General features: G+C 52.1%; 1 protein-coding gene across 1 annotated transcript in view; it reads left to right on the top strand.

Moving 5' to 3' along the window:
* Positions 1–14,610, top strand: part of SHANK2 (SH3 and multiple ankyrin repeat domains 2) — a 669,522-nt gene that overhangs the window by 111,810 nt on the left and 543,102 nt on the right. Inside the window, exons 7-8 of the mRNA XM_011987076.1 lie at positions 6,832–6,983; positions 8,240–8,407. Of these exons, the coding sequence (XP_011842466.1) occupies positions 6,832–6,983; positions 8,240–8,407 (320 nt within the window). The remainder of the gene's footprint in view (positions 1–6,831; positions 6,984–8,239; positions 8,408–14,610) is intronic.

Raw genomic sequence — 14,610 nt, 5'->3', positions numbered from 1 at the left:
ACATTCCCACTTTCCTCCTGGTTGTCGGCCACAGCCTGGGCATGTTCCCATCCCATATTTTAGCCTCTCCACAGTGAGTTTGGTGACTTCTCAAAGCCACCTGGGGAGCAGCAGAGTCTGTGCTTAGAGTTGAAAGCAGCCTTTTTGCTAAGCTCAGGAAATGCCGCCTTGCTCAGTCCCAGGCCCTGCAGACCTGGGCCCCATGTCCCTGTTTTGGGACTGGACATGGGGCGGGAGTGGAGAGAAGCAGCCGTCTAGACTGAGATAATTAAATCCCAGTGGAATGACCTGTCAGTGAAAACATAACAGCCTGTGTGATTGCAGGCGACCATCTGGTACCTGTTCTAAATGTAAATTTTATTAAGTAACGGTGATGAAAGTAGTGTTAAAAAAAAAAAAAACAACAAAGACTTCCCCCACCAGAGTCTCAGGGCTCGTCTCCTGCTTTGGTTGGAACCTCTGAGATGAGACCAGTCGTGTTTCCAAGCCCCGAACAGAAAGTGAACCTGACAATTTGAACAAAACTTAGGTTGGCCCTTTTATCTTGCACCGTTGTCTCCAAATTTGAGAGAAGCCTCAGGAACCACAACAGAGGTCTGGTTAATAAAGCTAGAAATGCCTTTCGACTCTTTAAGTATCTGGATGAGAAGTCAGAAAGAGAGGGTTCCTTTGTGAAGCCCGATTCCGCAGAGCACCTGTGATGCGTGTGAACCTCACTGATGAAATCCAGTTACTGAATCTGTTTCCAGGGCTATGGTGCACTCATTGCCTATGAGGCTGAGCTCCTCCAGTTCGGCCACCCCCCATCCCCGGCTCCCCCTTCTTGCTGCTGTGGGGCTGTGTCACTGGGGAGCCCCTTCCCACCTCCCGCACCACCCAGTTAGGAGGCCTCAAGGACATTCTGGGTCCTGGTGCACCGACTACCTTCAGGGCATCGTTGTGAAGAGGGGAAGGGGCTTGTTTGATGCGTGCAATGACTGACAGTTCATGCTCCGCAGTCTCACCTTGGCCCCTGAGTGAATCACCCAGTGTGATTCCCCAGAACTAATAGCACCCGGGAAGGTGAGGCAATTCAAGAGAATATGGTTCTGGAACCTCGTCAACTTCCGTCTGCAGAGGGTGAGAGGTGCAGAAATTACCCAGTGCCAATGAAGGAGCTGGAAGACTTTGAGTAAATAACTCCCTTTGCTACTGGTGAATATATTTGGGTGCCTTTGGTTTGTTCGGTACAGTTCCTTATAAAAAGAGACCTGTTTTTAAGGGTCCAATTATTTCAAATACAGTGTCTCATTATTTCAGGGTTTTTCTTACACACACCCTGCCATGCTCTTAGATGGAGCAAGGTGCCGTGCCTTCAGTAAGGAAAATGTGGCAGAGGGAGTGGCGAGGGTGGGGGTGACACGGAGGCAGGGGCCAGGGTCCTCAGGAGCCCCTCTTGGGGTCGGGGACAGAGCCCAGTTTTAGGTTGGCAGAAAAACCAGGCAGAAGGCACAGAGTTTTCCCCTGTGCACTTTCACTTCCAGCTCCCCTGTTGTTGACAGCTTGCACTGGTTTAGGGCATTTGTTGCAATAACTGAAGTCCGTAGTTTACATGAGGGTCCGTGCTTGGTGCTGCTCATGTTGTAGGTTTGGACAGATGTATCCTGTCCTGTACCCACCGTTACAGAATCACACAGCCTAGCTTCCTTGCCCTAAAACTGCCCTGTGCTCCACCTATCCATCCCTCCCTTGCCATCTAACCCCTCACAACCACTGATTTTTTTTTTTTTTTTTGAGACGGAGTCTTGCTGTGTCACCCAGGCTGGAGTGCAGTAGCGTGATTTCAGCTCACTGCAACCTCTGCCTCCCAGGTTCAAGCGATTCCCCTGCCTCACCCTCCTGAGTAGCTGGGACGAAGGCGTGTGCTACCACGCTCAGCTAATTTTTGTATTTTTAGTAGAGACGGGATTTCACCGTGTTAACCGGGATAGTCTCGATCTCCTGTCCTCAAGATCTGCCCGCCTCGGCCTCCCAGTGTACTGGGATTACAGGCACGAGCCACCGCACCCGACCAACCACTGGCTGTGTAGTTTTGCCTTTTCTAGAATGTCATCAAGTTGGAATCACACAGCATGCAGCCTTTTCAGATCAGTTTCATTCATTTGGCAATATGCATTTAAGCTTCCTTCGTGTTGTGTCGTGGCTTGACAGCTCGTCTCTCTTTAGTGTTGAACAACATCTCGCTGTCTGCATGTGTCACGGATAATTTATCCACTCAGCTACTGAAGGACCTCTGGATTGTTTGCCGTTTTGGGTAATGCTGAATAAAGCTGCTGTCAACACTAACACTGAGATTTCTGTGTGGGCGTAAGTTTTCAGCTCATTCAGGGAGACACCTAGGAGCTGAGTTGCTGGATCGTGGAGCATGTGCATGTTTACTTGTGTGTGAACTCGTCACACTGTCTTCCAAAGTGACTGCACCATTTGGCACTCCTGCCAGCAATGTTGAGAGTTCCTGTTGCTCCACATCTCACCAGCATTTGATGTCAGTGTTCTAGATTTTCATCATTCTGACAATTGTGTCGAGGTATTTTTTTTTTTTTTTTCCAAGACAGGGACTTACTCTGTCTCCCAGGCTGGAGTGCAGTGGTGTGATCATGGTTCACTGCAAACTTGACCTCCTGAGCTCAAGGGATCCTCCTACTTCAGCCTCTTGAGTAAGTGGGACTACAGGCGTGTGCCACTATGCCTGGTACATTTTAAAATTTTTAGTAGAGGCGAGGCCTTATGTTGCCCAGGCAGGTCTTGAACTCCTGGGCTCAAATGATCCTCCTGCCTTGGCTCCCAAAGTGCTGCGATTGCAGACATGAGCCACTGAACACAGCCTATAATTGTTGCTTTAATTTGCAGTTTCCTAATGACATACAGTGTGCAGCATCTTCTCATGTCTGAGTTTGCCATCTGAATATCTTCTGTTGTGAGGTATCCATTTAAATATTTTATCCTTCTTTTAGTTGGGTGGTTTGCTTGCTTGTTGGTGAGTTTTAAGGGTTCTCTGTATATTTTGGCTACAAGTATTTTATATGCTTTTCACAAACATTTTCTGCCAGTCTGAGCAGCAGCGTTTTTTACATTAAATCTATTAACCCGCACAATGGCCAGGAGGCAATTTTTTTTTTTTTCCAAAACGGCGTCTCACTCTGTCACCCAGGCTGGAGTGCAGTGGCACTATCTCGGCTCACTGCAAGCTCCGCCTCCCGGGTTTACGCCATTCTCCTGCCTCAGCCTCCTGAGTAGCTGGGACTACAGGCGCCCGCCACCTCGCCCGGCTAGTTTTTTGTATTTTTTCAGTAGAGATGGGGTTTCACCGTGTTAGCCAGGATGGTCTCGATCTCCTGACCTTGTGATCCGCCCGTCTTGGCCTCCCAAAGTGCTGGGATTACAGGCTTGAGCCACCACGCCCAGCCAGGAAGCATTTTTAAACAAACTTTTAATTTTAGAACAGTTCTGGACTTACAGAATAAGTGCAAAGATAGTACAGAGAATTTCCGTATATCCTACACCCAGGTTCCCCCCTTATCAGCATCTTACTCCAGTTTGGTACGCTTCTCACAATTAGAGAACCAATATTGATGCATTATTATTAACTGAAGTCCACATTTTTTTTCTTCTCTCATTAGCGTTTATCTGCTGGTCCTTTTCTGTCCCCAGGCCCCACCCCGGTTCCCACACAACATTCCCTCGTTCGTCTCCCTGGGCTTCTCTGGGCGGTGACCGTTTCCCAGGCTCTCCCTGTTGGTGATGACCTGGACAGTTTCAGAGGAGGACTGGTCAGGTGTCTGTAGGGTGCCCCTTATTGGGATCCATCTGGTGTTTTCACAATTAGACAGGGCTGTGGGTATGGGGAGGAGGAGCACAGAGGGAAATGCCTTTCTCATCGCCCGGTGCCGAGGGCCTGTCCTGTTGGCATGGCTCATCGTGGGCGATGCTGCCCCCATCTCCTGGCTGAGCTTGTGTGCATCAGGTTTCCCCACGGAGAGATGCTCCCATTTTTCCCTTTTCCACACTGTGCTCTCAGAAGGAAGCCACTGTACACAGCCCACGCATAAGGGGTCGGGGGAATGGGGGCTACACGCCACCGCCTGAGGACAGAGAAGTGATGAGAATTGCTTGGAATTTGTCTGCATTGCAAGATCGGCCCCTTCCTCCCATTCATTTTTGAATCCCTTGCTTACTTCTATCGATGTGGCTGCACTCACTTTCTGGTTGACTTATAACCCAGCTTTATCTATTCTGTTCCTTTTGCCTTTAGTCTTACAGACTCCATTCATGTCTGGAGCTACCGAGGTCAGCAGTTCTTTCCCCATCCCTTTCAGTGAGGTTGTTTCCTACACCTGTGATACGTCTGTGGTCTTCTTTCACGTGATGGTTTCCTTCTGAGCATCCCCAGCCTCCTGAACTATCATCTTCTAAAAAACCTGCTGGAGGCCCCCCAGCCCTTTGGGGAAAGAGCTGGGTTTTGTTGACACCAGTCACTCCCCCTCATAGGAAGAATTGCTTGCCCAGTCGTTTGATTTTTGCAGCCCCATTGATCTTGGACACTAGGATGCACCCAGGAGCACACACACATGGATATGCACACAAGCATGCACACACACAGAGGCATGCACACACAAACATACACACAGGCATGCAGACACATAGAGGCATGCACACACACAGGCATGCACGCACACACAGGCACGCACACACAGGCACGCACGCACACACAGGCACGCACACACAGGCATGCACACACACACAAGCATGCGTACATACAGCCATGCACACACAGAGGCATGCACACACACATACAGGCATGCACACACACAAGCATGCGCACATACACCCAGGCATGCACACAGGCATGTACACACACAGACAGGCACACAGACATGCACACACACAGAGGCATGTGCGCACACACACAAGCATGCACACATACACACAGGCATGCACACACAGAGGCATGCATGTACACACACAGGCATGCACACACAGGCATGTGCACACACACACAGGTGTGCATACATAAAGGCAGGCACACACAGGCACGCACACAGGCATGCACACAGGCACACACAGGCATGCACACATACACGTAGTCATGCACACACATACAGGCATGCACATGCACACACAGGCGTACATACACACAGGCATGCCCACACACACAGGCATGCACACACGCACACGGGCATGCACACAGGTGTGCACATATACACCAGCGTACACATGCTCCAGCCTGCACTGCCCTGTGCCCGCTGGGTAGCAGCAGCTGTCTTAAACACTTACACTCCTCCTGCCTCCTACCCCCCACCCCCCATTGCTGTGCTACCTCCCAGTGTCAGGACAAAGAGCTGTGGCTAGTGCCCTCCTGCTGCGCTTCCAGGAGCCCCCACTTCTCAACTTTTCGAAGCACATCTGCTTATCCCTGGAGCCACCTGGCTGCTGGGCAGCCTCTAGTTGGAGGGTCTGCATGTCTCTGAGGTTATCTCAAAATATTACAGGTGTTTTTACTCCCACCCATTGTTCATGTTGCGGGAGACTGGGGCCACTTCTGAGGTTATGCTTGTTGAGCTTCCAGTCTTCTAGCTGGGGAAGACAGGAAGCCTGCTTTTCACATGGAGAGGGGATGAATGAAGATGCTGTCGTGTCTACACATGGCACACTCCTGACGTGGAGGGGTTAAGCCTGTGCATCTCACCACGAAGTGGCAAGCTGCAGAGTGGTTCCTAGGGTGAATTTTAAAAGTCCTCAGGATGGTACCCATTTATGGATAAGTAAACATCAGAATTAAAAATAGATGGGAATAGTCAGTGCACACTCGCAAGGCAGGTGCCCTTTCTGGGATGGAGGGTGGTGGGACGGGGTGAGGGCTCAGCAAGGCACACCCCCCGTGGAAGGCATCCGAAGTCTTCCGTCACTGGAATGTGCTTCGAGACCGAGTGAATATTCACTGTTGGTGTTTCTGGGTCATGGGAACTTGCGTGTTGTCCTGGTACTCTGTGCACTTTTCTGGAACATTAAGAGCCTCTCATATGAACCACAGCAAAATAGTTCCTCATGCTTAGCAGTGGCCATGGTGAGCCCATTAGGAAGATGAAGATGGATGGAAAGATTTGTTGTCATAGATACTGATGCCCTTAGCCGCGCTCAGCTGCAGACTGGTTCAGGGTCATCTGCACGGGACCCTTGTCCCTACAAAGGCAGGCGGTATCCTTCTGTCTGCTGGGCCCCTGCCCTCCCTCCTGGGTCATCCTGCACCGCGTTGATGAAGGAAAGTTTCCACTTACCCAGATCGGGAGCTCCAGGGGGCACGGACTCCGTGTCTTATCTGTTTGTGCCCCTGCAGCCCATGGCTGGCATCTCCTAAGATGCCCGTAAATGTGACATTGAATGAGGAAGGGTGGCTGTGTGCCTTTCCCATCTCTAACGAGGGCTTAAGTCCTTCACTCCTCCTGTACGGGAAGCACCCAGATGGTACCACAGGATTCTGCGTACTCAGAGGGAAGGGCACCGGGGAAGCCTCTTGGACTGTGGCCCACACAGCAGTCCCGTTGAATCCCTGCCTCTGCCACTCCTGTGATCCGTGCGTGACCCTGTGTGTCACTGCATCGCACGGGGTGCCTGAGCCACACTAGGCAGTGTGCCTGGACTCTTGGGGTTCCTGGGTGGTGGGAGCTGTAAACAGCCTGGAGGTGGTGGGGGGCGGGGGGCAGTTCTTTCAGCTTAGTTTTGGGCATCTGAATATGGCTGTGTGAGCGGTGTGACAAATGTTGGTTCTAAAGTGTGTGTGTTTGGATTCTTCAGAGACACCCCTGACCTTAGCCGCTCAGCTGGACAACTCTGTGGAGGTCATCAAAGCTCTCAGAAATGGCGGGGCTCACCTGGACTTCCGTGCCAAAGATGGGATGACCGCCCTGCACAAAGCTGCGCGAGCGAGGAACCAGGTTGCCCTGAAGGTAAACCCGGGCCCATCTTACGTGGATGCCGCCCCCTGCTCTGTCTGATCCCCGGCAGCTGCCCCATCCCATCCCTGCAGTGCCCACCGTAGGGGGTCCATGCACAGTGTCCGGCCCACCCTAGGGGGTCCGTGCACAGTGTTTCGTCCGGAGCTTGGAAGTGAAGCCAGGTTTCAGGTTTTCCTGTTCTCTCTCCTGGGTGTCGATGCTTTGAGAATTCGTGGTTCCCAAGAAGTCATCTTTCACCTTCTATTCAGTCAAGGGACTTGTGTTTTCAACCCATAAGGCCAGTGCTGAACCCCAGCCCCATCCACAGGGAGACTCATGATCATGAGAGCAGCACCAAGCGGGTGGTGTTAAGCCATTCCTGAGAATCCGCCCCCATGAGCCATCACCTCCCACCAGGCCCCACCTCCAGCACTGAGGGTTACGATTTAAATTGAGATTTGGGTGGAGACGCAGAGCCACACTGTACCCGTTGGCTTCCTCGGAAATCAGGAGCGTTCTTGAAGATGCGATGCTTGCTAGGTTTGCCACCGTCGCGTGCAGATTGAGGTGGTTTTCCACTGGGCATGTAGGTTAAACCATGTACCTTTTCTCTCTTCGGCACATGTTGCTGTCACTGTATTGCTGCCCACACCACACCACGGCACAGAATGTTGGCCAGGCCGAGGATGGGTCTGAGTGCTGCAGGTCTTCTCATCTGAACAACAGTCTGCCCTGCATTTCTGGGCACTGTTTGCTATTTCAGAACTAGAAATGTTACTGTCTAAAGTTATACCCCCCACTTTTTTTTTTTTTTTTGGCTGGGGTTTGGTTTTGTTGCCTAGGCTGGAGTGCCATGGTGCAATCTCGGCTCACTGCAACCTCCACCTCCCAGGTTCAAGCGATTGTCCTGCCTCAGCCTCCCAAGTAGCTGGGATTACAGACGCCTGCCACCATGCCGGCTATTTTTTTGTATTTTTCGTAGAGATGGGGTTTTGCCATGTTGGCCAGGCTGGTCTTGAACTCCTGACCTCGGGTGATCCGCCTGCCTCAGCCTCCCAAAGTGCTGGGATTACAGGTGTGAGCCCCCACACCTGGCCAAGTTATACCCTTCTTAATTCTGGGGAGCCCAGGAGAAGCACTGGGTACTCAGGGTGTGGGCTGCCTTGGCCTGTGGGAGGGTGGTCCTGGTGCTTCTTTCCTGATTGCCTCACTCTGCAAAAGGGGTCATGAGACCCAATAACAACAGATTTTGATTTTTTTTTCCCTAGACTCTTTTAGAGCTTGGTGCATCCCCGGATTATAAAGACAGTTACGGCCTCACCCCCCTGTATCACACGGCCATCGTCGGAGGTGATCCCTACTGCTGCGAGCTTCTCCTGCACGAACACGCCACTGTGTGCTGCAAAGATGAGAACGGCTGGCACGAGATCCACCAGGTACGTGGGCCTGCTCCTCCACTCTGTCGTACCCACGAACCGACCTTCCCTTCTCCTCCGATCCCCCAGATGATCAGGGCAGCCCGAAGGTTAGATCCTACCTTCGGGTATTTTGTTTAGTTTGCCCAGAGTTCCTAAAAATACGTGAATTATTTTAAAATGTGAAAATTATTTTAAAATGTGAATGCCAGTGTTTGAAAACAGACACATTTGCATAGAAATAGACATTTCTGACTTCTCTGGAGAAACCGGGAGATTAGGCAAGGCTGCTGAGTTTCCACACAGCACGAGTGCCTGGCAGTTATGGGGTGGACGCCCCCTTCCTAGAAGCCCTGCGCTTTCCAGGTTCCCACCGTCCTGACAGGGCAGGATACCAGAAAGCACTGGTGTTTTAGCCCCAGTGTTTTCTGAGTACAGGTGAACCCCAGGAAGGCCTGATTTGCATGCACAAGGGGCATGTTTTTCAGGCCCCACCTTGTAACAGTTGGATTAGGAGATAGGTCAACCGTGGTCTTGGCAAGAAACAGACTTTTACCTGTTATCTGCAGTGGAAAGTCTTTACCTGATCAGGTAGGGGTGTGAACGGGGTTAAAGGCTGAAGCCCCCACAGAAGAGCAGTCTTGGGGAGCCATCAGCACCTGTGAGCTGACGGGCAGGGAGAGGAGATGGTGCTCCCGGGAGCAGGAGAGCCAGGGCTGAGGAGGGAGGGGGCCCCCAGGCCCATGTCAGGAAGGACTCAGGGAAGGAACGCCTGCCTCTCTTCTCTTGGCTGAGCCCTGCCAGAGTCGGAGGACAGTGAGGGAGCTCAGAGGTGCAGGCTGGAGGCCAGGGTCTCCAGGCAGAGGGGTGAGGTGGGTCAGGGAGAGTTGATGGGGCCTGTCTACCCAGGAGGTCAAGAGAAGGCTCTAGAATAGCAAGGGGAGGTCAAGGACAGAGGGCCCTGAGCTGGTTTCTTGTTAGTCCTCTGCACAGTGACTGCCATGGCTTCTCTGGCTACCTGTGTGTTCTCCTCGGCCATCGCCACCTTGCACACCTGTAAGGGAGGTTATGCACTCGGCCCACTGTGGTCAGAGTGGGCAGTGGGGGTGCCAGCAGGCCCCACCCTCCCTGGGCTTTCCTTGTGCTAGGTCAGTTCTGGTCGATCTTCGGCCCTGCAGGCTGGAGAAGCCCCTGTTCCCCCCGAGGTGTGAGTAGGGATCTGTGCAGCTGCTCAGGGTAGCCCCAGGCCCACACCCAGGCCGGAGCTCTCGGGAGCAGGAGCAGTAATGACCGGTCTTTGGAAGTCCTCTTCCGTGCATCCGCCGTGAGATTTCTTGTCGTTCTTGTGCTTTTCTTTGTGAAAAAGGAAAATAATTTTCCCCTGTGATCATTAATGTTATGTGTCAACTTGGCTAGGCTGTAGCTCCTAAATATTTGATCAAACAATATTTTGGAAGTTGCTGAGAAGGTGTTTTTCAATGTGGGATTAACATTTGAGTCAGTGGACTGTGAGTTAAGCCGATGACTCTCCAAATGTGAGTGGGCCCCATCCAATCAGTTGAAGCTCTTACGAGAAAAAACACTGAGATCCCAAGAGAGAAGGAATTCTGCCGGAAAAAGACTCCAGATTCCCACTGAACTCTGCCCTGGGTCTCCAGCCTGCCCTGCAGATTTCAGACTTATATCTTCCATGACTGCATGAGCCAACTCTTTAAAATATTTCCATCTTTAATTTTATGTGTCTATTTTAAACTTTAAACTTAAAAATTCTCTGTGTGCATATACATATATAACATGTAAGTGTATACATGTACAAACACACACACATACACAGGTTGTGTTTCTCTGGAGAACACCGGCTGATACCCTCTGAATGTAGAAGCAGCAGGACATGGACACACACACACAGGTTCTGTTTCTATGGACAACCTTGGCTAATACACCCTGAATGTAGAAGCAGCAGGACACACACACACACACACACACACACACACACACACACACGTTGTGTTTCTCTGGAGAACCCTGGCTGATCACCTGGAATGTAGAAGCAGCAGGGCACACACACACACACTCTCACACACACACACGTTGTGTTTCTCTGGAGAACCCTGGCTGATATACCTGGAATGTAGAAGCAGCAGGACACACACAGACACACAGACACACACACACACAGGTTGTGTTTCTCTGGAGAGCCCTGACTGATACACCTGAATATAGAAGCAGCAGGGGGCGCGCGCGCGCGCACACACACACACACACACACACACACACACACACACACACACAGAGGTTCTGTTTCTCTGGAGAGCCCTGGTTGATACACCCTGAATGTAGAAGCAGCAGCAGGGGACACACACACACACACACGTTGTGTTTCTCTGGAAAGCCCTGGCTGATACACCTGAATGTAGAAGCAGCAGGGGACACACACACACACACACGTTGTGTTTCTCCAGAGAACCCTGAATGTAGAAGCAGCAGGGGAATTCTTGCAGAGCACTGGGGAGCTTTTTGGGTTGGGGGAGCTGCTTCCCCGCCTCAGTCTCCTGCCCTGCCCTTGCTTTTTCCCAGGATTAAACTTGCCAGTGTTTCTGTCCTTGCTCCCTCTTCCTTCCTCCCCTTGACCTCTTCTCCCTTTGTCAACCAACAGTTCCAGCCTCAGATGGCCCTGCCATCCCTCGGCTGTGTGTCAGGCCTGGCCCTTCTGAGCCTCTCCACAGCATCTGACCCTGGCCATGCTCATTCCCCTGGCACCCTCCTCATTTGTGTCTGAGCTGTTTCAGGGGGTCCCCAAGAGATCTCCCGGCCTGAGCCTGACCATGCTCGCCTCTTCATGCCTGACCCACTTCCAGGCATTCTGGCTGCACCGCAGACCCCACCTACTGCCGGTGCTCATTCAGCCACAGACGTCGTCTACTGGGTGCGATCCTCAGCGACATGTCTCAGTGTCCTGAACACACAGCCTGCAGCAGTGAACAGAAGTGCCTGATGCAAGCCCCTGGTGTTCCCTTGTGGGGAAACCAGATGCGAGACAGAAAGACTAACATAAATTACACACACACACACACACACGTACATACAGGTCCACGTGTGTGTGGACATGCTTCTGAGCAGGCCTGACAGTGTTCTGTTTCTGGGCACTGGTGTCTCTTGGGCTCACGCCGTGGCCATGCAGACGCTCACGCCCTGAGACACGGCTCCGTTCCTCTGCCCATCTCCTCTCCTTGCTGCGCTTGGCTGTCAGCTCTGTGCTGGTGTTTTCAAGACCAGGCCCGTCCACACGGTGTGAGCTTCGGCTCCTGTTGAGGATGTGGAAGAGGCAGTTCCGAAGGAGAATCCCGCCTGCGTTGGGAGCTGTCCCAAGCTTCCAAGGTGACCTGCTTGGAAAAGGGCAGTTCCTGGGACTGCCAAAGCTCTAATGAGCTTGGTTTTTAAAACTGACTAGGCTGATTTGAGGTCAAGGTCAAGTTCAGCACGAGGGGAGGCTCCTGGTGGGGTGGTGTAGTCACCCACGAGACATTTCCACCAGCAGACGTGGCTGGGCGAGGGGTGGGAGTCGTGGCACCCTGAGCACCCACGTCCTTCTCGAGTCTCACAGGGTCTCTGCCTAACAGCCTCTGGCCCCAGGGGACAAGACTGAGTTGTGAGTCTCTAAGAGACATGGATATTGGGGACGTCCCTCCCGCCTGGCCAAATGGAGAATGAGTTATGTGTCTTGTTCTCAGTCAACTCTAAGTCGGTGATTCACATGAACAGAACTGTCATTTGATGTCACTGGACGACACCATAGAACCCACTCGCTGTTGCTTCTGTATTCAGGGGTGATAGGGTTCTCCAGAGAAACAGAACCAATAGAGTGTGCACATGTGTGCGTGTGTGTGTGTGTCTACAGATACAGAATTTTTTTAAATAGAAAGTGTTTTTGAGGAATTGGCTCATGCGATCGTGAAGCTGCAAGTCCAAAATCTGCAGGGCAGGCTGGAGACCCAGGAAGAGTTGATCCCACTGTGTGGGTCCTGTTCGTCTCTGGCGGAATCTTTTCCTCCTCAGGGGACCTCAATCCCCTTTTCCCCTTCAAGAGTTGAAGGCTCTTGAGACCTTCAACTGATTAGATGGGGCCCACCCACATTATGGAGAATCATCGACTCAGTTGACTGATTTTGAGAGCAGTCACTGACTTCATGAAGACGGGAGCGCACCTGGAAGAGGAGCGTTTAAATTCACGTTTCCTTTAGTGATGAGTCCCTCCAGGCACAGGACAGAGGCTTTGTAAAAACAGTCAAATGTGGCTGGGTGTGGTGGCTCACACCTGTAATCCCAGCACTTTGGGAGGCTGAGGCAGGTGGATTACCTGAGGCCAGGAGTTCGAGACCAGCCTGGCCAACATGGTGAAACCCCGTCTCTACTAAAAATACAAAAAGTAGCCAAGTGTGGTGGTGCAAGCCCGTAATTCCAGCTACTCGGGCGGCTGAGGCATGAAAATCACTTGAACCCGGCAGGCGGAGGTTGTAGTGAGACGATATCATGCCACTGCACTCCAGCCTGGACAACAAGAGCAAAACTCCAAACACACACACACACACACACACACACACACACACACACACACACGAAAGAAAGAAAACCCAGCTAAATGCGTATGGGACCTGAAGCTCGCTTGTTCTTTGTGAGAATGCCTGCTTGAATTAGTGTTTTCCAAACGTGTCCTCCCTTTAGACATCAGTGCTCTGGTTGTGTTGCTATTTTCTTTTCGAGCTCTGAAGGTGTGAGTGCAGGCTAAAACCTCCTTAAACGTGGAGTAGTTCACAGAGCCCCAAATCCAGCCATCAGCCCTTTTGCCAGAATAGCCGCTATGTCTCAACTTTGGGGATTCCTGGAGATCCGTCCTTTCCCCTCCCATGCCCCTCCCTGTTTCCTTTTTCCTGCTCTCTCCCAACCAGGCAAATGTCTCCAGGCCCATCTCTCCAGCTGGCCCTGGGATGGAGGTGACGGTGGAGGCTGGCAGGAGCCCTGGCCATTAGTCACTCACTGCAGCTCTCAGCTGTGACTCCTGGCCTGCCAGGGGCAGGGTTCCGTCCCTGAGGGCCTTCGCTTACATTCAGAGCCTGGCTGTCCCAGCGCCACCTGGCCACCTCGGTCCCGCGGCCTGAGCCTGTGCAGCTGCACTGGTACCTCGGAGGCATGAGCTCCAGGGCGGTGCACCTGCTCCGGCCTCAGCTTGGAAAATGTGGAGCAGGGTTTGGAAAGCCAGCCGGGTGCGTTCACTGCCCTCTGGTGGTGTGCTGGCTATTCAAGAAAGACTGGGAAACCCATTTTCTCCCCTGCTAAAGAATCTTGGTGATGATGTGAAGAACTTTGCCTTTGCGAACCTTGTCTCGTTCATGTGCAGGGCCCTTGTGCCTATCAGATGATAAGGGACGGAGCAGATAAGGGATGGGTGCAGGTGCCCTGCACGGGCCTACAGGAGCAGTGAACAGCGCCGTCTGCCTCCCAGATCATCCTCATCCGCGCTCACATTTACCCTGCCACGTGGCCCAGTAAATGCCACAGCGCAGGCCTCAAGTCTGTCTCTAGCAGAGTCGCTTCCTTCTCAGGGGACCTCAGTCTTAAGGCCTTCAACGGATTGGATGGGACCCACTCCACATTATGGAGAATCATCTGCTTAACTCCAAGTCTACTGATATTTATGTTTATATTTATATTTGAGATGGAGTCTCACTCTGTTACCTGAGACCTGGGGTGGAGTGAGGTAATCTTGGCCCACTGCAACCTCTGCCTCCCAGGTACACGCGATTCTCTTGCCTCAGCCTCCCAGGTAGCTGGGATTACCGGCGTGCGCCACCATGCCCAGCTAATTTTGTATTTTTAGTAGAGACAGGGTTCACCATGTTGGCCAGGCTGGTCTCGAACTCCTGACCTCAAGTGATCTGCCTGCCTCAACCTCCCAAAGTGCTGGGATTACAGGAGTGAGCCACTGCGCCTAGCCCAAAGTTTACTGATTTTGACAACTGTCATTGACATCATTAAGACAGGAGCGCTCCTGGACGAGGAACGTTTAATTTCAGATTTCCTTTAATGAACGAACCCTTCCAGGTACATGACAGAGGCTTCTCTTTGTAAAAATGGCCAAATGTGGCCGGGCACGGTGGCTCAAGCCTGTAATCCCAGCACTTTGGGAGGCCGAGACGGGCGGATCACGAGGTCAGGAGATCGAGACC

This window comes from Mandrillus leucophaeus, unplaced genomic scaffold, assembly GCF_000951045.1.
Source record: "Mandrillus leucophaeus isolate KB7577 unplaced genomic scaffold, Mleu.le_1.0 Scaffold30, whole genome shotgun sequence".
Classification (NCBI taxonomy): Eukaryota; Metazoa; Chordata; class Mammalia; order Primates; family Cercopithecidae; genus Mandrillus; species Mandrillus leucophaeus.
This window is presented reverse-complemented; position numbering and strand designations above follow the sequence as displayed.